Here is a 24,816-nt window from a genome sequence, read left to right on the forward strand (position 1 = left end):
GGTATCATTTGATAATAAAAAAAGATTTTGTGTTTATGATGGGTATATTGAAATAAATACCGATTACCAAAGATATACAGATTGTTTCCATAACAGCGTTAAATGTTAATTCACCAACCAAAAAACTGTGAATTTTAAGAATTTTTTTACTTTATGAGAGATCATCAAAATTAATTCTTCTTTTTACGAGTTACTAATAATATATTTGTAGAATGTATCGTGGAATGGTCACTTAGTGTACGGCTCGCGCGTTTTTCAGATTTGAAAATTGGCGGGGAAAAATGTCTGGGAGATGTTACAAAGGGAGGAAGAAAAAAAATGAACCAGAACGACACGTCATTTTCGCCTCCACGAGGTCGCCGCCAAACGGTAAACGTCACGACCCCCGCCCACCCGCCCGCCACCGCCGATCGGGCCAACGACCCTCTGCCGCCGCCGCATCGGTAGTGTGCCACACGCGCACGCGCACGCCCGCCGTACGCGGACTCACGGCAATAACACAATATTTCATCGTTTACACGATATTTTGAATTTTCACCATTTGTCGTTTACTCGTTTTCGTCGCGTCCCATTCCGCCTTGTACGAGTCTCGTTATTTGTTTTTGTTTTTATACGAATTCCCGGTTTACCGTTTTGTTTGTTCCCAACCCCTCCTCGCGGCCGTCGACGACGATATTATTACTATTCGCGCACGCGCGTTCGTCCACGGTATATATATACACTGCTTCGTACCGTAGTGCGCACTATATACCTAGTACACTACAATTACACACTTACTTGCTTGCGCTCCACGGTCGTGCACTCTAGTCCGTGACTACTACTATTGCAGCCATCGCCGCCATCGCCGCCGACTCGAGTTCATCGATAACGCTTGACCAGGGAATCCCAGTCGCAATTTCCGATACACGATCTCGAACGGTGCTGCGTCAACTGTTCCGGAAAAATGGCAAAAACCTTCTCGTGTAAGTATAACGCCATAATTATGTAGTCGAAACAATATTATGTCTGTCGGCCATCGCCGTCGTCGAGTTCGTCGGTTTTTGAAAAGGGTTTTCCTTCCTCCGAGGCCACATGTAAGACTCGTGGACCACCCACGCAATATCGAGTCTGTGGTTTTCGATGATTCGTCTCATTTTTTTTTATTCCCGACCTATCGGCAAATCCAAGTGACATAGGTGAACTTTTTTTGGATCCCTAGGGCGATGCCTTTTTCCTGACTTTTTTCCCAGTTTCACAATTTCCTCGTCGCCGTCGATGGTAAAATCGTACAAAAGTTAGAATTAAACTATTTGACAGTCAAAGAGTTGCTGTCGGGTGTAGCTATCTTTTTTTAAAATATTTATATCATTGGTTGTTGCCTCTTTTTTAGTGCTCTGAAGTTTTTCTCTGTCAGTTATGCTACCCGATTGAGTTAACCAGAGTTCTGTGTTGTCTAGGTAAATTAATATATTTCAAAGTAATCAGCTATCTATTGTTGCTCGACAGGATCAAAAGTTCATTATTTCAACCTAAATGCAAATAAAAATGTCTACAACAGTTTTTGTACATATTTATTCATATCATTTTGTTTATAAACATTTTCTGGATTCTAATACTTGAGCAGTCTAAACTATAACTATAACGGATTTAAGAGTGGGCAGATAACAGTATTTTAACCTGTAGGTAGACAACCTTGTACTACCTAAATAACTCCTTTTTAATAATCATTTTTTTTCAATAATAATATTATGATATAACTGAATCTTGTTTTATTTACTTTTGCCTACTCAACAATATTATCGTATCTATTTGATAAGCAACTTTTTTTATAATGCATTATTGATGTTGAGCAAAGTATGAGCAAAGTATAACACTGCTGTAATTTTAACAGATAATATTTATTTTTAATGAATAATATTACTAAAAATATTAATACTAACACTATTCAGACATGTACAATTATGTGAGTTGTATCAATTCTGATATTATATTTGATGATTTTTTACATCCATAGAAATTTTTATTTCCTGTATTTTAAAATAAATTATATGGCTCATTGATTATTGTTGAAAATAGTTTGTTGTTAATTTATTTTAAAAGATCCTCTAGATATGTCACTAGTCTGTTCAATCAGCTGAGTTCTAATTATTTTTATCTAATTAAATGCCTAAAAATTATTTAACTCTATAAAAAAATCTATATTTTATCAATATTAAAAAAATGTATAGGTATATCAACTAACATATAAATTACCTACAGAAATATTATATTTTAATTTCTTATCCTTAAATTATTTGACTTGATATAAACTTGATTTGCTACAAACACCTAGCTATTAAAATAAATACTGATCTTAATGTTGCTTAGTCACTTAGATTAACCTTAAACTCAATAATCATCCATAATATTACTGCCAATTCTATAAATACAGATAATTTTCATTGACACCTGTTAAAATATTCTTCATATTTAATATAAGGCAAATCACCTACATATATTTTAATGTGATAAAATGATAATATTATTGGTATTTTCTGTTATCCGAGACTACGGCTATTTCTGCGATCGCTGCATTGGACTATCCACCGTTCTAGTAACTACCATCATTATGATTTTTTCACATCATCTTATTACAATACTTCTATGAAATTAACTATAGCAAATAATCTAAATTAATAATCTCGTAGTGGAAAATATAGTGTCATTACTGTCTTGCACAGATTAATTGAATCTAGTTTTATTATTATTATTATCTTATAAATTCCTGAATTGATATAATATACTGATGATATAACATATTTCTTCCCCATTTTATAGCATAGACAATATAAAAATATGAGCAAATATAAATTTCTTTTATAATGGTATGCAATTGAGCAATAGATGAATACTTTAATAATAAAACTAATTTACCGTTACTGTGTCCAATGGAATACAGTGAACCAATAAGAGACATGCACTGAATGACAATGTTCATCGTCTTTGTTGATAGTTTCAAAAAATACCATCCTTTTGATAAATTGTTGGATTAGCTGCGCATAAATTCTGTTTTGTTATATTTATAAGGGTTCAAGGTGAACACTATACGTCTCATACATATTGTCTTCTCAATGAATTATGTTATAGAATTCTTTATAATTTGTTTTCTTCATAGTTTAATAGCTTATTGGCTATTATAAAATATAGCTATACAGATTCAATTATATTAACTACCAAGTGTGATGAAATTGTATGAAAAAAATGAATTTACTTAATGAATAATTAATTACCTGGCATCCATCAGACTGATGTATTTGATTTATGACTACGCCTAATTAAACTAGTATTAATTGATAGCTTTCCTGTGAAATATTTATATTATATTGTATCAACTTTTTGTATGAGCTATTATTCTTATTTTAAATTTTTTTTAAAACAACGTTTTGTTGTATACACTCACTGGAATATAAGGTTTTTATATTTTAGCCATCATCAATCCCAACCATATATTAAAATTCCGTGACGCTTTTTACAATGATGCCAAAAATGTGTTGGCCCAAAATGCCTGTTCTCGCGTCAGCCCAACAGAAGTTAGCACATCAAGAAATAGAGTACAGGAATGCCATCATTATTACACGCACAAGGTTTGAATGATTTCTGACTTCAGATCCAAATAACCTTTAAATGTATGTATATTGTCTAGATTGAATCTGAAGGCAAACCAGTAACTAACCAAAGAAGTTCAGGTCGTTGTTGGATATTTGCATGTTTAAATGTGATCAGAGTTCCATTCATCAAACAATTCAACTTAGAAGAATTTGAGTTCAGCCAAGCTTATATATTTTTTTGGGACAAGGTATGGTTTGTATAAAAATTTCAGATATTCTTTGTGCCTGAAAAATATAATATACTTGTATGACCTTGGCCTGTTGGATAATGTTAACAATAGGTGGTCCCTTTTACACACCTGTTCCTCATTTGTGATTTGTATTGTACGTCTGTCAATAGGACTGGTTTTTTTTTGGGGGGTTCAAAATTTATCCCAAACACAATGAAGGTTTGGGTATAATAAACCATAACGCTGTTCAGATTTTCAAAACTACATGAATTTCCATGCAGTTGTTGTGTATTATTTGAGAGTATAAATGTATATGAGCTCATATATTGTACGGCAACTAAATATATTATATATTTATTCACTTGTTCACTTTTCCCATTAGGTATTTAAAAATAAAATATTTTGTTGGAGGATATAAAACTATTTCATAACTAACAGTTCTACGTTAATTCTAAATGACTGTTGTTATTACTACAGAGATATAACAATAAATGTGACATTAAACACATTAATTTAGACGATAAAGTATATTTGTGTAAGCTGTATTTTCTTTCAATAAAATAAAATAAATTATTTACTCTAGTAGCTTGATTTAATTTACATTACTAAAATCAAATGTATTGAAGTAGAATTTAAAAATGTATGATGTTAGATATAGATCTTTAAATCTGTATATTAGGTACTTACACACAAGTTCATTATTTTAACCTTAAATATTCTGATTGAAATGTAGGGATAATTGGTTATACAATTATTTTCTCGTCAATGTGGAAAAAATGAATCTTCCCCTTTTTTATTTTGGTCTAGAAAATAAACTTGTATAGTCTTTGTACTTATTTCATTGGTGATTTCCTGAAGTATAAGGCAAAATCAAAAATTACATGGCAAGAGAAGGAGTTTCTAAAAATATAAATGTAATTAAGTGCATTTATAACTGAATTATACTGATTAGTGATTATCATTTTTATAAGCTATTTTAATTTCCTAATTTATAGAGGAATGTAACTGTTAATATAATGTTTTAAGTCTATAATAATTTATATATTATATTTTTAGATTGAAAGGAGCAATTATTTTTTAAACGCAATTGTTCAAACCGCTAAACGTGGTGAAACTGTTGATGATAGAACTACTGCTTGTTTACTCACTGTAAGTATAATTGCTAATTAGATAACATAGTTATGTGATTGAAAATTAAAAACTATTTTTGTTGACTAAAGAAACCTATTGAAGATGGAGGTCAGTGGGATATGTTAGTAAACATCATAACCAAGTATGGGTTGATGCCAAAGAAGAACTTCCCAGAGTCATTTAGTTGCGAAACAAGCAATACTGTTAATGTTATACTGAACAGCAAGGTAATATGTCATAACTCATGATTAACAACTTGTAGCTGTTTTATATTGAATACATTTTTACATTTTAAGCTCCGAGAATTTGCCATAATTTTGCACAAACTTGTCAGCGATAATGCAACAGACAATGAGATTAAAACCAAAATCGAAGAGCAAATGGAGGTTATTTATAGAATTGTTGGTATTTGTATGGGTATACCACCAGCTACATTTGAATGGCAATACTATGACAAATCTAAAGTGTTCAACACTGTTGGACCTATCACTCCGTTGGATTTCTATTTGACACATGTCCGTCCTGTGTTTGATGTTGTAGAAAAGGTATGTGCTTAGATTACCTAATAATATGTAGTATATTATGTATTCAATTAAACTTTATTATTATTTAGGTGTGTTTGATTTCGGATCCACGGCCAAACAACCGGTACGGTAAACTGTACACATTGGACATGTTAAATAACATGGCTGGTGGACGCAAAGTTCTTTATAACAACCAGCCCATTGAAGTATTAATCAAGGCAGCTCAAGAATCGATTGTTAATAAAGGTGAACCAGTTTGGTATGGATGTCAAGTGAGCAAAAGATTTTCTGATAAGCTTGGATTGGAGGATTTAAAAATGTAAGTTTCTTAAAATCATCTTTATTATACACGTATTTATTTGGAAACAAATAATTTATTTGAGTATTTATAATTTTAGTCATGATTACCAGCTAGTATTTGGAACTGATGTATCAATCCCGATGACTAAAGCTCAACGTATGTTATATGGTGAATCTGCCATGACACACGCGATGGTACTAACTGGGGTCAATGTAGATGTGAGTAAATAATATGAAATATTTAGAAATAATCCTAAACCAATGATTTTTTACATCTGTTTAGAATGGTAATGCAACCAAGTGGCGTGTTGAAAACTCCTGGGGTGAAGAACGTGGTGACAAGGGTTACTTGATGATGACCACAGATTGGTTTAAAGAATACGTGTTTGAAGTGGTTGTAGACAAGAGTCTTTTATCTGAAGAGGTGTTGTCTGTGTTTCAACAAGAACCTCAAGTACTTCCCATTTGGGATCCAATGGGAACATTAGCCTAATTATTACTGAATTATTATTTTGAATTTTTTTTCCATACTTATCTTATTTTGTATGAAGATTATATAATATACAGTTATTACATGAAATGTAGTTTGAAAATGTTTTATACTATTTGTTTGTATTGGACATTTCCAAACTTTTTGTATACTATATAATATATTGTATTCTATAACCATATGTGTGCTTTTTAAATTAAATTACACACATATATATTTTATACATTATACTTGAGGATAATATTTTGTATTGTTTTTTCACATACCTCTCAATTCCCTCGATGAATAAGTTAAATTAAATACAATTTTTACTGAATAATCATCATTAAAATAACAAAATTGATGTATCTAATCAATTAAAATCAACATTTTAAACCAAAATGTAATCTTTTATTAAATAGAAATGTTTCTATAATCTAATCAGAATAGGAGTCAAACGCTCAGCAGACAAATACTCACCACATCTGCTGATCTCCACTCTTAAACACATCCCTCTGCTATAGAGGGCCGGTCGTCTACGATTGATAAAGCGGTTCACTCTTATTCTGACATTTGTATGTAAATTTTTTGTGCAAATAGGTTTAGTGTGGTGTGTACATTATCTTGAACTGAAAGTTCATTATGAAAAACATGTTACAATAGATAATATTTATTCAAATCAAAGATACGTAAATATACAATTTTAATTTAGATCTAAACATTTTATAAAAAGAAAAAAACAAAATAATACTGTGCAATATTTTGTACTGATTTTTAAATAACTAAAAATTTAAAAGTAACTTTTACAATGTACAAAAAAAAAAAATAGTATTTTGACAGTATTTAATAATAACATACAAAAATGTAAAAAAAATGATCAGGCACTTTTTAGGTAACTAATTAACACAAGTAAGCACGAATATGTGGTACATATAAATATTATAAAATTAATAATATATAATATAATAGGTCCTATAACAAAAGAATAGGCAATTGAGGCTGTAGACATAATTGTTTAAATTGTTTTCTATTCATTAGATTAACTGAATAATACAGTTACGGACCAATCATTTTTTGGCACATTACATCAAGTCTAGAGTTAAATCAAAATTGACACATATAATTATCTTAAATACTAACAATCGAACGCTCTTAAAATTTATGGCGGTGCTAAAATAACAGTCTATCGGCCATGGTTAATAAATACAATAAAATGGCTTATTATCAGTAAAATGATTACACGGTCGGTACATTAAAAACAACGAAATGTGTGAAAGACCGTTACAAAAAGAAAAAGCTTGACACTTGGCCAAAACATATGTTATGGTAAACCTAATTTTGAGTATACCATTCTTCAAACAGGCCGGAGCATATTAACCATAAAAACTATATATCGAGTGACTTATGCCCCGAATTTGTACAAGTCCTGCACGGATCGTTTTTCATTATATACATAATGTATAAAAAATATATATTAAATGCTTACAATTTGCATTATCAATGCGAATTGTGTAACAAGTGTTAAAAAAAAAATAATTTTACCATTCGTATAGTATACACAAGTATAAAAATAAAATTGGCACAAATAAATAAATATCATAAGGTAACAATACTAAATTGCGTGCGCGGAGGGTGTCCGAGTAAAAACCAAAGTAACCGGGTTACACATTTGAATATTTGACTGACCTCTATAGTCGATGAATATAATAAGATGATTGCTGGAAATATAGCTTATATAGCCAATAGAATATAGCTTATAATGTCATTCTGGTTTGGAAACTTGTTGATAACCCACGTTCCCAATTTATTACAAAAATAAAAAATAAAACCACAACACGTGCGTTAGTCGAACAAAGACCGTTTTCGTCGAACTCCAATATAATTTTTCGAGTGACCGACAGACTTAGGCTAAACGACAATGTCTACGGAAATCTCCCCCCCCTTTCTTCCGACAATGGATTTTTGGTTCCTTTTCCCTTAAAAAAGAAAAACCGTCTTACTCGGACGCCCTCTCCTCGCATGTATAAATATATAATAAAAAAATATTTCGTAATCGTATGGAAGTTTTGTCTGTTTTTAAACTATAGGTAATCACTAAATAATATTTGTGTTGGTTTTGACGTGGTTGGTTTTTGATTTGGCCGTCTTAACGGCGGCGGCTGGTACAACAGCAGGTGACGCCGAAACCGACATAAAACTCGGCGGCGGTGGCGACGAATATGACGACGTACCGTTAGTGCACCTCGTGCAATTTGGCTTGTTGGTGGACACGACACCCCCCTGCGACGGCTGCGTCTGTTCGGCAGACGAAGGCTGCGCCGGTGGTTGATACGCAGACGAAGGACGCGGTGGCGGTGGATGGTACGAAGACAAAGACAGCGGCGGCAGTGGTCTGTACAAAGACGACGCGATGGCCGTAGCGTCGGACAGGGACGACGAACTGGTGGCCACCGTTTGCGTGGCCTTGTTTTCGGTGACCAGAGCGTTAGTCTGCTTAAGCAGCGTCTGGTCGTTGCACAGGGCCGATATGAGTGGCAAGTCCAGGTTGCGGCTCTTCTCCCGCAATGACATGATGTCCAATACCGTCGTGGACCCCGTCGGAGTTGTGGCGTCATTGGTGGTGGTGGTGGTGGCGCCGTTGGTGGTGGTTGCGGCGTCCACGACCGCAGGGCGACGAGGGTGGATAACAGCTGCGGGCTTCTGGAGTCCGGTCACAGGTGGTGGCGGTGGCGGCGGTCGTCGATGGAATAGCTGTACTTTCGGGGGCACGGCCGGTGCTGAAGAAGAGGCGGCCAACAAGTCATCGTGAGAGTACGTCCGGACCGGCAGCGGCAACGGTTGCAGCCTGTGACGGCGGTGGTGATGGTGTTGCGCGGCGTAGTCGGCGGATGCGGCCACAGTGGCCGGGAACAGCAAATTTTGGTTGGAAGCGTATTTCAAGTGCGGCGGCAACGGAGGCAGCGGCGGCGGCTGTTGCTGTTGCTGTAGCTGCAGCTGCAGTTGCTGCTGCTGACCAAGCAGGTGATGGTGGTGATGGTGGTGGTGAGACAGCGACGACGACGACGCAGACGACGAGGACGGTGGTGGTGGGGGTGGTGAGACTGCGACCGCAACATTTGGTGTGCTTCGGTAGAGGTGTGCTTTGGCCTGGTACGACGGCGGGTCTCGGCCGTAGTACCTGTGGTATTGGTGCCGACGGCCGCGGGTCAGCTTGGCGTCCACGTACTCTTGGCGGCTGACCGCCGGGTCTTGGAGCGGGTACACAACGAAGTCGACATCGGATCGGAGCTGCTGTTTGTACTGTTCCAGCTGCAAGTCAAACCGCTTGGGCCGTGGTGGAGGTGGAGGCGGCGGCGGTTGTCGAGCGTGCAGCAACGGTGGTGCTACTGAGGCGACAGAGGCGGCAGCCGGGTAGATATGATGGTAAAACGCAGCGCCACTCTTGTGCACGTCTAGGTAATTGTTGCTGTTGACCTGCACGCACTGGTGATGGTGATGGTGATGATGATGGCCGCCGCAGAACTTGACCACATTGGACAGCAGGTCGAGCGACCGGCGGACGTCCCAGTGCGGGGCCACAGTGCCAGTGCCGCAGTCGAAGTTGGCTAATGATAGGTTAGACAAGGACGGGGCACCAGTAACGAAGTTCATCGGTGGGGGCAACGTCACATAATCCGAGTCTGAGTCTAGCGTAGAGCTGGTGGTTGGCCGGGACGGATAGAAGCCTTTGCGGGGCGTCTGCAACGACTTGCGGCCGACGATCAGATCGGACAGCTCGACGGCGGACAGGAGCGCGCCGCGCCCGCCCTCGGACGGATCGCTGCCGTCGCCGCGGAAACTGCCCGAGTTGCTGACCACTGAACCGCTGCGGCTGCGGCCGCCAGTCGCCGCACCACTCGCGTCCGCGTAACCATCCAGCGCGCACCGATTACTGCAACCATTTTCACCACATTTGGACGATGACGCCGACGACAGAGCTACGTCGGAGGCGGACGTGGCGGTCGTGGCGCCGCCGACGCAATACGAACTGTCGCTGGTGGCCGCGGCTGACAAGTCGTATAGCTCATCGGCGCCGCTACAGCCACCGTCGCAGTCGTCCACCGCTGCGGCCTGCTGCCCGTGGCCCACCGGACGCCCTTCCTCGTCCGCCGACGTGGACGACGCCGCCACCGTGTCCGGCGGCAGTGACGCGCTGTACGCTGAGTCAGCGTCCGGTTGCTGTACCATCATGGACGACTTCTGCATGGCGGCCGCGGCCGTCGTACCTTTGTAACTGCCACCGCCGTGGTTGCAGTCTACACTGCAACTACAGTTTTCGGTGGTGTACGACGCGGACGCCATGTCCTTTGACGCTGTACTGTAGCTGGCGCACGTGTACACGCCGCTGCTAGTGTTCGCCGATTGGTTGCTGTTGTCTACGTACGCCGCCCTGGCCCTCGGATGCCTGTACATCAAGTATGCGTCGCTACTGTCCTGCGCTGACTGCACAGAATAATCCAGCTCGGACATGGCTGAGTTCTGCGCCGTGTGACTGTAGCCCAGTTCCACGCTGGACGATATGCTCCCATTTGGTACCTGCGGCAAAAACATCATATTGTGAGCAAAAGTGAGCCAGTCAGATAGATCAACAAATTTAATGAAAACCAAACTTTTTAACTTGACCAGTTAGTTGATTTTTATTAACACCATAACTCATCTTGTTGTATATAATTAATTTAATCGACTTAATTATTTCCAGTGGACTTTAAAAATAATACGTAAGTTAAAATCATGCTTTTATAGTAGTTATATACCTACATGTCTTTAAGTTAACACTAGTGAGTTAATCATTTTTAAAATTCTATAAGTTTCTTTATTCAAAACTAGTAGATATGTAATTTCAAAAGGAATTTTAATATTGTAAAACAGTGATAGGACTTACAACGTTCATGTACCTATTAAAGTATTATATAATATGTATACCTTGTCCTTGGGAATAGAAGTCTTCGGGTCGGCCGTCGAAATACTGGAATCGGAGCAACCGCCGTTCTCGCATTTTTTCTTTTCGATGGCGTCATCGTCCTTCTTCGATTTTGATTTCTTCTCGTTGGTCCATTTTAGCCCGTCGAAAGCGTTCTTATCTGAACCGTACGAAAATAAATAATTAGTGGATGGTAATCATTAACGTGTAGAGACGGTGACATTTTTGCGTTTTTGATTTTTATTATTTTTGCCGATTAGTCGTGTGCACTCACCAGATGTGTTGTTGTTCAAAAGCGTGTCCAAAAGCCTCGGGTGTACTGTCATGCAAAATTGATGAGTGTCTCGACACAGCGCCAACAGCCTCTTGCTCTTCTCGTCCGAATTTGTGTAGTATACCAATCGATCAGTGTTCGATGGCCTCAGTTCGAATTTTTTACGCTGCAGTGTGAATATCATTTCATTAAAAATCAATTAAGAGTCACACATAATATTATGTACCTACAACCTACTATTATAATTTATAATATATCGTTATTATTGACTATATTATTATTATTGTACATAGTGTAGCTAGTGTATGGTAATATAAAACTAGATACAGTGGCGTAACTGGGTAAAACACTAAGAGGGGGGAATAAATTATTCGCCAAAATTGAAACCATAACCTAATTATTTGTTTTTACATAATTCTTAAAATTCATTTTATGGCTTCGTACTCATATCGTTAAATAATATCAAGTATTTAAGTACAAAAGAGTTCATTAAAAAAGGAGCTACATTATATAAATTGTTTGAAAAAATAAGGTAATTATAATCTTGTAATCGTAATAATTCATGAAATAATATTATTGAGTTATTTCTGTAACCCAGATAATGCGATAGCGTTGACAACAATATTATACGTCAACATATTACGCATCAGGAGAAATGTCAAATAAAATGTTATGTCCCTACTTATATGCAATAATAAAAGGTAAAATTATTTTAATCTTAAAAATGAGTGTTAAACGTATTGCATTATTTCTTCATTATAGAATATTCAAAGATTAAATCTTAAAGTATACATTTTATACTGTTGGCATATTTGGGGGTGGGAGTGCCTCCTTACAATTACGCAACTGACTAGACTATATTTAAGTGACTTATAATTTTAATTATTATTATACTCACGTCAAAACACAGCTTGACGATGGTGTTCCACAAGAATAAACCAGTGAGCGCTTGCGATAAGCTTTCCTGTTAAAAAAAGTTTGTCGGATAGATTATTATTATAACGCACATCACGTAGGTCATAGGCGGAAATTGAGAATGGCCCCCGCTCAAAAAAGTCGTACTAAAAACGAATCTTGTGCATAAAAATGTATGGTACTTAAGCAAGTAAAGATTTATAATAAAAACTACTATTCAAATAAATATTTTAACTGAAAAAATTCCTTATTTTCGACGAACAGTTAGTGTGAACCATGTGAGTACTCGCTGAAGAATATACCTACTCTAAAAATAAATTTAAACATGTATTAATCCCACTGCTAATGAAAATCGAGGTTACGATAGGACTGCTACTTTTCTAGTGTTTGAAGTTATGGCCATCCGATGGGGAAATTGGTTATTACTTATTATACTTAAACATAAATATGCCTTAGGCGAATTCGATATTTTATGAATTATTTATATATAATATACATTATATCCACAAAAAAAACCAAAGAAATTTGTAATATTATTATATATTTAGAAATCATAACTATGGTAAGTTCTTAGCCCCTTCACCCTCTAAATAATTTTAACCCATTAACGCATATATGACGTGGGGTAGGTACCAATAAAATGCACCATAATATATTAATGTCACTACTGTGGTAAACAGGTGGGAATTGTTCCTTGTTTTTTAAACGGGAAAAAAAGGGTATTAATGTTAGCATTTTGCAATGGAACTCACGTGGAACATCTGTACGCCGGGGGTAGAAATAGACAAAAACACGCTGTTGCATATGGATAGCGAGCTTCCGTGCGTTTGTTTCGGCTGCGACTTGTTCAACCGCAACCGGTATAGGTGAGATTTGTGCACCACACCAGCTTCCTGAAGAAACATGGTCTGCGCACAAGTCTTGGACAATCCTTTATGGCCCTTGTGCAAAGTGCACAACGTCTGTTTCACCTTTTGCTCGTTAACTTTGTACACCTGTAACAAACATGAGTGATGAGTTAAACGCCGATTGACCGATAAGAAGATATCTGCAGTATATACCTCGAAATATCCTATAAGATACCTTTGCAGATTTTATTAATCACATATATCTATGATTATTATTATTATAAAGCTCGGAATCGTGTATACGCGTGGCGTCTAAATGATTTTGTAATTAGATTTAAAAAAACCTACAGGTAAGTTATAATATCATATAAAATGTGATTCACTATAAGCATGCGCATCCTAATTTTTCCCTTCAATAATTTATTTATTCAAATTCTTATTCTTTAATATTTTTTGGTATTCTTGATACGTTAATATTGATGAGTAATAACTATAGCACATCAAATCATCATAACTCCCGTATATTCCAAACCTATTACCATGTACTTATTATCTTTAGTCGGTACTTAAAGTTACTACTCATTCGAATTTGAATAAATTCATAATTAAAAGAAAAAATTGGGATGAGCATGCTTGCACGTTCTTAGAGTATAAACAAAAATAATTACCAAAATATATATTTAAAAAATATTTTCATCGAGGATTACTAAAATAGAGTCATCTGCACATTTTTCATATAGCCTACGGGCAACGTTTAGGTCTTATCCGGGCCAATATATACTGCAGCATGCACATATCCTATAATATGAATTCCCAAGCCCAATATGATTCTGTCGGGAAATTGTCCAAACCAAACCAATGATACACTTAAGCGGCAGTATATGATACATAGGTAACGCAAGTACCGCGAGTGCAGGTACACGATGCAGGCATATTAATACGAGTCAATACCTTCGATGGCAGATACTGTTCGAGCAACTCGGACGATATGTCCGTGTCGGTCGTGTGATCGCCGAGGTCCGCCTGCAGGCCGAGTGCCACCAGCGACAGTACATTCTGGTCGTCTTCCGTGGAGCCGCCTCTTTCCGCGACGTTTTTGCGCAGCTGAAGGTAATAGTGTTGCCGGGTGACGTCATCGCTGCAAAGCAAACGTGTCTGATTTAGTATAATAATGTGACAACAATTCGACACATTTATACGCGTGCGCGTATGATTATTATGAATAATACGCAATTTTTTGCTTATAAAAAATAATTCCTATCAATACGAGTTTATCCGAAAAATAACAATAACTTATTGTCAATAAGTAATTTTGGTGACGACGAATTTACAGTATCGGTGTGAAAGATGGGCGACCGTCCAGCAGTGCCCCACCAAACAGGTCGATTGGGCGAGACTAGAGTACTAATTAGTAATTCCTTATAGGATAGCAGTATCTTTTTAATCGTCTGTTAGGGGTTTGGGTAGGAAAGTGCGAGAGGATAGAAGTCAATATTGATCACTTATTAGTGGGTTTTAACTCTTTGACGAAATGATCTATTAATGATTTATTTTAATGACTTTGTGCATGCTGATTTAATGAATTCTGTGATCTTTATGGAGATTATTATATTTTGTTGTATACTATAATTATATGATTATGTCGTACAGGGATTAGCATCCATGACTTTATATACTATTATAAGGTCTATGGGGAATAGCGATGACGAAATCAATGAAAATATATTGTCACGTGGACATGGGTATGTAAAAACGTCTTTATTGTGTATCACAACTTTGCCCACTAAAAAGTACATTACTCCTACTTCAGTATTTTTATTCCGAAAGCAGTCGAACTAAAATAAATGCGGGGTTCGACCTCGCCCGTCACATAGCACCGATAATATACCGGAATACCGCGGGGACCCTGCTGGATGGTCGCGATTATCGTTCAGTTAGTACCTATAGAAAATTTACAAATATGCGCGATTGCCGATTTGCACTTCACAAAATGTAGGGTAGCCATCAAACTTTCTATAGAGGACGCTGGACGTCATACAAATGCACAGTAATTAGGTAGCGTATATCATTTAGTATATGTACCTAAACATGTACTTAAGTTTAGATATCATTTTTAATCCGACATAACGCTTTTAATCCGTTCTTTGAAATCACGCCCGACGACATGGCAAATTATTTGTATCGAAATATCGTCTAGTTAACGTGATGACCGATGAGGATTAAATCCGAGCTCCTATAACCTATATTATAAACATCACATTATGAGGATCTCTGAACGGTTTAAAAACCTTAAGCCTGTGTTACGCACAACAGTATATCGAAATAATCATTAGTATTTTTGTTTCTTGGGCGGCGAACACATCGTTGTAGGCATCTGGTAAGATCTTCTCTTCTCCGCACCCATCGCCGCCGTACCGAATTGACGTCGGAAAAAATTCTACCAGGAGTGACGGCTAGTGAGTCGTAAATATTTTTGTAATTATTTTAACGCATAATTTACTGTCGATCACGTGGTATTTATTTATATATATACTATGGGTATATGTATAATGTATATAGGTGTATACAATATACATATATGTTATACAAGTATAAAATGTATATAATATAAGCGCTCGAGTAACTAACTATACATAAATTCCACGAATGCATTAAACTGTACGCACGCAAACGCTTCGTGCTACCAGTCGAATAATATGACTTTTTAAATAACTTAATGACTCGTTTAATATTTATTCAAACATTTTTGTCCGGCGACTTGAATAAGTATTAATGTGTATAATGTAATAAAATATATGTGCACACACAAACATATCATATATTCTCGGCGGCTATATTATAAAAAAAAATCACGAACTTAAATCGAATTAAAATTGTATATAATATAACTATCCGCTCTATATTTATAAATGTATATTATGTATGTGTGTATACGTTGTAATTACCGTAGAGATTTAGTAGTGTCGACGTAAAACTTGACGCGTAAATGCAACTGGAGTAGAGGTTGGCCGTTTTGATCGAGACCCTGAGGCGTGATAAAACAAAAAAACAAAATTAAAATACCGATGTTGACTTGTAATCAAATACACGAGTGTGTATTATAAATATATGTAAATAACAAACGGGGAAGACAAAGAAGGGATTAAACCCGTTTTCGTTTGGCATTAGGTAATACTTTCTTGCAATCTTACACAAGTATATATATATATATATATATATGTGTGTGTATGTCTTTAGCTGGAAGGAACACGATAATCTAACGTGACCTTGGATTGGGACGAAAAACTATGTATAATATATATACAGATACGAGTATACACTATACATATATATAATGTATACATACATATTTGTGGTTGTACGTATCAAAACAACATATCATTTTGACAACTTAAAAACCAATTATTGTGTACGAGCACGTATATATATCTATATATATGTCGTCCGGAATAAATTGAGACAGTTGCATAATAAATTTCCCTTCTCGCGCGGGTTGTACTCATAATTATACGTATGTGTATGTATTCCAACCGGCAGCTCGAGCGGAACAACAAATTAATATTAAAAAAATATACAATCCCACTTTTAAGTTCCCCTCTCCCCCCCCCCCTTTATAACTAACAACCAAGTTGTTAACTATACGAATCCGTGTTGTATAGAATAACAAAATTTTAAATAATTATTAACGTTATTGCACAACTATAAATATGTTTGGTATATTATAGCAGCCCCAAATTATAATGTTTTTAATTAATTTCAACCGTATCGCAGGAAATCAGTTAACACGACGGTCTACAGTTTCCTTCGTTAACTCTAGAGCGATAGCAAGGTTAAGTTGGAAGTTGGAATGAATAAATTACTTTTGATAAATTTGCAAACAAAAAAAAATTTTAAAATACTTACATATGTCGAAGACGATTTCCAACTTTTTGGCGAATACTTAGACAGTTTACTTTCAGGGTCAGCGAAAAAATATTCTTCGTCTAAAACAAAACAATACACATTATAATTTATAATAATTAAACTTCTATGCGGCAGCCATGCGCTTGAATTGTCTATACGACGCGCCTTGACATATTGTTTTTTTATACATTATTATTAGTAGTAGTAGTTTCTAATAATAAAAAAAAACAACGACCGGCATTCCTTTACTATGCCTAGGGTATGTCAGAGCACTTTTTTATTTTATCTTCTGACCCACGAGCAACGCAGCAAATTGATGTTCAACAAAACCAACCCTGTGTTGCTACTTTAATATTTGAGTGAATTCACTTATTATACGACTTTAGGGTAAGGACATAACCTGTGTTCCTACCTTGGTTTTTTACAATATTTTAATTATTATACAATGTATAAGTATTTTTAAATTGTAATACACGTCATAATTTGCATATAAATAAAATATCATAAAATAAGCAACGCAGGGATGCAGATAATGTTCTTAACTTAAAGTTGTACAATAGGTGAACTCACTCTAATATTAAGTTATAACAAACGGTTGGTACTGCTAAACATACATTTGCTATGCTACACGTGGGTCAGAGAGAGAAAACAAATGGTGCGCAAACATCCTCTTAATATTGTCATTTTAAAATATTTCGCAAGAAATGATCATCCGTTAATCGAGCTTATAATTTTGTATTACAAACACGTCACAATATATAATTTAATTAATTTTTGTTTGTAAAATAAACAGTTATTATTAACCGATTTTTTTTCAAATATAATACTTAAAACGATAAATAACATTCTCGTGCATAATTTATTTGTGTAATATGTATTAATTTTAACAGTTATATACAATCAAAATATATGTGTATTATACACACAGGTAGGTATAGGAACGCATAAAACGCGTTGGCATTCATAACGGATTTGTACATATTATAGCATAATTGTATAAACGGTGAATTTGTGAAATAATAAAATTAATTGAAAATATAATCGTGACTGTAGAGTAGTTGAACAATTATGTTCTGTGGGCATGAATGTAAAAAAATTATTTTATTTTAATATCGATCGTCTCTTCGATTAGCATATATCATAATACATGTATCGAAATCATATACAAGCGACGGCAATGTAAAATTCATCTTATTATAAGCATGTATAAATTAGTAATTACCAATCTTTACCTTTCAGTTTTGTATTATTATTACTTATTTAAATGGTATCTATGTTTACGAAACTGCTCGAATCTTATACATATATGATGTATTATATATATACCGCATATACACACGACACATGCATAAATCATACATGCCGGTAAATATAATGTGCAATGATCGCATTTACAGTCTTAATTATGGTGGCAATTCGCAGTTGTAGGTTATATCTTATATTATATATTATAAATCATTACATTCATTAAGCGATGCTCGTCATAGAAACAGAGAATTTATAATACGAATTCGATTATTATATTTTAGTATACAGTACATATATACAATTATATAAGCGTTAAATTAAAATATACTTTATAAAAATGATGAACAATTTATTATGTTAACTTTAATTGCATTGTAATATTATATCTCTATAAACTATAGGTAGATTCTAGTTTACAAACGTCGTTATAGTGCAATCTTTTACTCACCTAGAATAAATGCCAGTGCGAACAGTTCGACGTCTTGCATTCCTTGAGCAATCATGTAAGTCGTCAGCTGTGAGAAGACTTCTTTTACCCGAGATTTACCCTAGAAACAAAAATTACACTCAGTAAGTTCACGCGAGGTTTATAAATATACATAATCCGAAAACAGTATATTCTATAATCAAAATCTATAATAATTTCTCATTTTCTATAAATGCACGGGGTGATCCATTCAACGTACCTTCAAAACAATCATTATAACAGGAAACACTAATAATTGTTATGAAAATATTTCTTTTAAATAATTTTAAGTCAATTACATTTTTTTTTCTTATGTTTTACTTTTTATATGATGACACACATTTTTTTATTCTTTAAAGTGATTATTTGGAGTGTACAAATCTCTTTATTTATTCTATAAAAATCAAATTTTGGAAAAGTAGTTTACTAGTTATAACTTATAATTAAGTAACTAATAATAAATTTAAAACGCATGTTGTAACTGAAAAAATAAAAATAATTCTGAAATGCATTTTTTAGAAAATGTTTTCTTAACGACTTAAAATTATGAAAAAAAAAACCAAATAATGAATAGCTTACGTTAAGGATCACCCGATATATATCTCACACAGTCACACACACACACACACACAAACGATTTTTTTATTACATACTACGATAAGATCGATTTATTAAAATTTGTTTTGAGCAACCCAAAATAAATCTCAACTGTGACCAAATATAATAATATTATTATACAATAGTATATTATTTTATACTATGTAGGTCGGTCGTATAATAATATAATCTAGAAAAATGTGCTTTTTTGTTTTATGCTCACGCACTCTGACAATATAATATTATAAATTCGAACGTGGATGTACCCGAATTCCATGCCGGTTTCCAGTGGTCCAGTTATAACACGTGTACCACAACAACACATATTGTTATATTCAGTGTTATACGCGCGTATAGGTTTCTATATATAATATTATATTTTACGATATGGCGGCATTACGGTATGTACTATGGCGACCTCATAACTCGCATGAGACATATAAATATATATATATATATATATATATGATGTATTTATATAGGTGGTATCATCACAGTTGAAATTCGCGGACATAATATTTTCCCGGTAAACAATGTATCGAAAAATAAAAATATTTTCTCCTCTCTCTCTCTCTCTCTCTCTCTCTCTTTCGCCCTAGCAACGCCGTCTCTCTCGAATTTAATCTTTTTTCTTCTTTTTCTTCTTCTCCGCCGTCTTATAGTCGTACCTAGCCGTAGTCGTCATTTTACACTCACCTCGACAGTGAAATACAATAATTGGCCAGTGAGCAGGTGGACGGCAGCTAACCGGTTTTGTTGGCTGGCAGGCGTTGAAACAGACAGTAGAGGGCCGCTCACTGTGCTGGCGCTCCGCATGCTAGCTCGCCCGACGCCTACATTTCGCGCGCCCACATAATATCTGCAACTGATTAACATGCATACATTATTACACGAGCGTAATCGACACGCCGCCGACTCCGGTACAGCGGGAAAGAAAAATGTGTAAGTTTTCGTTGTACTTCGTACAGTGTATAGGTACAGTGTACATATCAATAGTTATTGCCTATTAGTCAAACAAAAATATTATAAAATCTCTTGTACAGAGGTTTGTAGCATGACATCATCATAACTATATGACTATTCAAGTACTTATATTACATATTATTAAATTATGATGGTAATATTAAATATGTGTACATAAGACCTATGCATAATTCTAGCTGAATTCGTTCGGCTTAAAATTAATCTATCTACCAATAGTTATCCGTTTTGCTTCAGTTGAAAAATATACATTATAAACACAATGTTTGGTTTTATGATTATCCACTTCTTAAAAATTATAGGCTTATTTTTGATTTATCTATAAACAAAAAACTGGAAACATATTCAACAAATACTTAAAAGCCGACGTAAATCCTATATCATTAAGATTGTTCCATATGTGTTTAGGTACTGTCAAATATACCTCCAGAATTCAGAAAGCAAATCATAAAAGTAATCATTGTAATTTTGTTCATGATATTTGATTTTAAGCTTTGTAATTTTAATATATTTTTAAACATTTTTATGTGTCTTAATTTGTTACTAATTATAATAGTAAAATTATCTATGTGGTAACTAATTAAATGAACATCAAAATATTCTATTTTCATGATCTAAAACTCAATTAATTCGTGAGACTGTAAGCCACCCACCCTACAACAACATATAGGGGTTGAAAAATTAAAGTACGCATACTCCCTGAGTCTCTAGGAATCTATTCATGTAACTTTTAATAACTACGTTCCAGTAGTTGTGATACTAGAGGACAAAGAAATAGACAAACATTTTATGAATTTTATTTGTACAGATAATAAGCGCAATGTATAAATATTTAGACGTTTACGTACTATAAAAAAATATATACGTAAAATAAGTATCTGTGTGTGTATGGTATTTGTGTTTGAAGGCGTCAAACGATACGAGTTCAGTATAATATTATAATTCGCGAGTGCGTAGGTACAATATGAATATTATGATAGGTATATACCTATATCGTATAGTATATTAGTATATTACATAATGATCATAATGATATGATATTATAAGAAACGCTGCAGAGAAACATTGCCACAACAGCGTGTTTTTATTTCCATGCCCACTACAGCATACTTCCATCATAAGACGTATTTAGTTGGTACTCGGTATAATATATAGTATATACACGAAGTCGGTATTATAAGAACCTATATAAACATACCCGGGACGAAAATATGTCAGAACCGAATGTTTTCCCCAGCATGATGAATTCTAGTTTATTAATTATATAGTTCACTCGACGTATATATATATATATATATATAGAGAGAGAGAGAGAATAAATTACACACAATGTATATAATAGTTTTCGTTGGTTCAAGGTCGGAGATGTATCTTACCTGCAGGAAAACGAGACCAAACCCCCAACGCGCGCACTCTCGGCAGCGCTACACAGTTTCGTCGAACGCCCGCTAATGCACCTAAACATAATATATTTTTTATAATGAACGCGTCGGACCCTAAACAACGAGACAGCGTCTCCGTACCCACATAATATTATACACACAACACACTGCGTCGTACTTACATAATATAATACATATGCGCAGTATGCATCAGCCACCGGGCATACCCGCAGCGCACAGCTCCGTGTGCGTTGGAAACAGACAAAATCCAAAAAATTACGAATTCCGTCGAAAAAACCGTCGTTTACCTGCTCGTCGTGTAATGTGTAATGTGTATATGACGTGTATTATACCTCTCCACAATCGTCTCACATACACGCTGTATATTATATACACCCATAATATGTACCTATATAATGAAACTGGTCGTCGACAATTCTCCGAAAAAATTTCATTACACACAGCGACGGCCTTATTATAATACGTACTCGGCGTCCAGTAGTAATAATATTATAATATATACGCATTGACCAACTACCATATAATTATAACGACTTTATATTATATTATATATATTATATACATACAAACATTACAAATATACATACCTAATATAATAGCCTATAGGTACCTACAATGTTATTAATTTATTACGGGTTTTTTATTTTTATTTTTTTTTAACTCGTTGCGGAATCTTTAAGTTAATGGCCGCCTGAATATTTGGTGATTTACGTGTGGCACGACAGCGATCTTGCGCTAATCGCAGAGATATTAACACGAATTCAAACCGAGCTAAACGATGCTAATATTCTTATGGATGAATGACCGCTTGGAATTTTGAACGTACCGTGCTTTTTCTCCATACCGCGAATCGTGGTGCAGTGCTTAGTGAAGTATAATAATATTATGTTAATAACAGTACCTATATATTTAGTACTATTTTATTCCCTGCAATATCTATTGTACTTAAGTACAGCTTGTATAGTTATACAGTGCCTGATTATAGTTTTGTATACTCAAGACTGCATTTTAAATTCCAAGCCAACTATTATTAATCATTAACGTTTCGATCACATTAAAAATGGCAATTTATTTTGATTTTAGCAATATCACAGTACATTATAGAACATTTGCAGTTCCTTAAGCGGTCCGGGGTTTATCAATAAATAAATATAACGAAATTGTAATTTTTGGTGAGATAAAAAATAAATCATTTATCATTATTCATTACATATTTACATGTGACGGCCGAGAAGCTTAGAAGCCGCAGACACTGAACATAATTGTTTATTGATCCATACCCATACATGTACAAAAAAAACATCTTTATCTTTTTATTTACATTGCTGCAGGTTAGAGACGGTGGGATACATATTGGAATGCATCAAATGGGAGGTAGTGATTTGTCTGCAATGCGAAATCAGAACTATGCTCAAGACCACCACCACACGCATGGTAAGCAATAAATAAATTTTTTCTCCCTTAAAAAACAGTACGTTTCGTGTCACACACATACATATTATATAAACGTGCAATTAAACAATTTCAAAAAAATTTGAAATTTTACGCAAGATTATTACGCTTATACAGTAGGTACACGAATGACTGTTTTTCCATATAATATTTTAATATAATAATTATATCCCATAATAATCGACTAAATAAAAACGAAAGTAAACCCGTGTATAATAATAATTAATAACTAAAAACTAAAACTTATAACTAATATGACTGGGTAATTTACGCGATTACATTATGTTGATGTTATTATGTGATCGACCACTATTATAGTAGACATAAGTGTATAACTACTACTGCAGCTACTGTAAGCTACAGCAAGGATACCGACCAATTATGTAGCATCGAAATGCGCGCTCCGTAATAGCCGTTATTAAAATACCATAAAAATTGTTACATTTTTTCCTACTCGAACGAAAATCGTTTTTATTTTTTATCTATCTCCGAGTATGTGCGGCGTATAATATAAATTATGACAATGAAAAAAAATCGCGTAGCTAGACAACATCGCCGAGTTGTCGCCACAACGACGACGTCTTTATGCTCGTACAATGGTCCGCGTGTGTATATACAGAGATTATATTATAGTACACGCATAATATTATTATACTCTGTGTATAGTGCGTACGATATAGTGTTAAAATACGCACTAGCTGTCGTATCCGGTCGAGGAACGTGGTTATTATTATTTTCGGCTAATTATTATTATTATTATTGTGACGACCGACTGCGGCGGACGAAGGGAGACCTATATATTATATTATTATAATGCGTGTATAATATATTGCTGAGAGATCTTTGTTCGTTTTCTCGTGGAATGTTCTATGTATATAATGTATGATTTACGTATGATGGTGATACAAGTATAATAACACAACGTCAGGCAGCTAAACACTCGAGATCATTGAGCTTAACCGGTCGTGTCGTATATTTACTATAAATTATAATATACAGACTCTGGGTGATTTTATTAAACGCAATAATTTATTTGAATACATTTTTTAATCATACTTCTTACTTTTTCTTATAGTTATCATTGTGTAAGGTTTTTTACTTTTTTGATTTCATATTTCATAGCAACATTTTTTATGGAGAATTGCGGTGGATGACAAATTTTGAACGAGTATTGTTTATTAGTGGTTTTTCAAGTTCAGATGAACTGCATGTACCTATTCATTATTATGTAATATGTAGAAAACCAATATTTTTCATAAAACCCTTGTGCCGCTCTGTGTTCGCCTGTGAACCCACTGCTGTACGTATAGTATATTATATGTACACGTCACACACACGATGCACACTGCAAGAATGCGACAACGTGTATATTATATACAATATACATTTATATAGTTTTTACTTTTTAGAGTACGATAATACTTCATTTTAGTATATGTATGTATGCCTGTGTGAATGTATACTATTTCGATTTACAACAACCAACCCCCCCCCCCCTCCCCCCTCTATATCACAACAATCCTACCGAGGGCCCGACTATAACTGTCCA

The 24,816-nt window shown here is 35.0% G+C and overlaps 2 protein-coding genes across 2 annotated transcripts in view; one reads left to right on the forward strand and one right to left on the reverse strand.

The window, feature by feature from the left end:
• The first annotated feature begins 710 nt into the window (after positions 1 to 710).
• On the forward strand, positions 711 to 6,335 carry LOC111031365 (bleomycin hydrolase). The gene is made up of 9 exons (XM_022311275.1): positions 711 to 962; positions 3,445 to 3,602; positions 3,662 to 3,814; positions 4,853 to 4,945; positions 5,017 to 5,154; positions 5,224 to 5,472; positions 5,541 to 5,770; positions 5,850 to 5,970; positions 6,035 to 6,335. Exons 1-9 carry the CDS (start codon positions 944 to 946, stop codon positions 6,242 to 6,244), a joined length of 1,371 nt encoding a protein of 456 aa, XP_022166967.1. The 5' UTR covers positions 711 to 943; the 3' UTR covers positions 6,245 to 6,335.
• Positions 6,336 to 7,567: 1,232 nt separating this feature from the next.
• The window catches only part of LOC111031361 (protein expanded), a 30,911-nt gene continuing 13,662 nt past the window's right edge, over positions 7,568 to 24,816 (reverse strand). Inside the window, exons 2-11 of the mRNA XM_022311267.1 lie at positions 20,128 to 20,296; positions 18,817 to 18,916; positions 17,121 to 17,200; positions 16,163 to 16,242; positions 14,169 to 14,355; positions 13,122 to 13,364; positions 12,353 to 12,418; positions 11,455 to 11,620; positions 11,183 to 11,340; positions 7,568 to 10,795 (exon numbers count right to left, since the gene is read on the reverse strand). Of these exons, the coding sequence (XP_022166959.1) occupies positions 8,315 to 10,795; positions 11,183 to 11,340; positions 11,455 to 11,620; positions 12,353 to 12,418; positions 13,122 to 13,364; positions 14,169 to 14,355; positions 16,163 to 16,242; positions 17,121 to 17,200; positions 18,817 to 18,916; positions 20,128 to 20,247 (3,681 nt within the window). The 5' untranslated portion in view covers positions 20,248 to 20,296 and the 3' untranslated portion in view covers positions 7,568 to 8,314. The remainder of the gene's footprint in view (positions 10,796 to 11,182; positions 11,341 to 11,454; positions 11,621 to 12,352; positions 12,419 to 13,121; positions 13,365 to 14,168; positions 14,356 to 16,162; positions 16,243 to 17,120; positions 17,201 to 18,816; positions 18,917 to 20,127; positions 20,297 to 24,816) is intronic.

This window comes from Myzus persicae, unplaced genomic scaffold (assembly GCF_001856785.1).
Source record: "Myzus persicae strain clone G006 unplaced genomic scaffold, MPER_G0061.0, whole genome shotgun sequence".
Lineage (NCBI taxonomy): Eukaryota > Metazoa > Arthropoda > Insecta > Hemiptera > Aphididae > Myzus > Myzus persicae.

Coding starts and splice junctions, on each gene's coding strand:
- LOC111031365 (XM_022311275.1), top strand. Junction 3,603..3,661: donor ATCATTATTACACGCACAAG/GTTTGAATGATT, acceptor TATATTGTCTAG/ATTGAATCTGAAGGCAAACC. Junction 5,971..6,034: donor TAACTGGGGTCAATGTAGAT/GTGAGTAAATAA, acceptor ACATCTGTTTAG/AATGGTAATGCAACCAAGTG.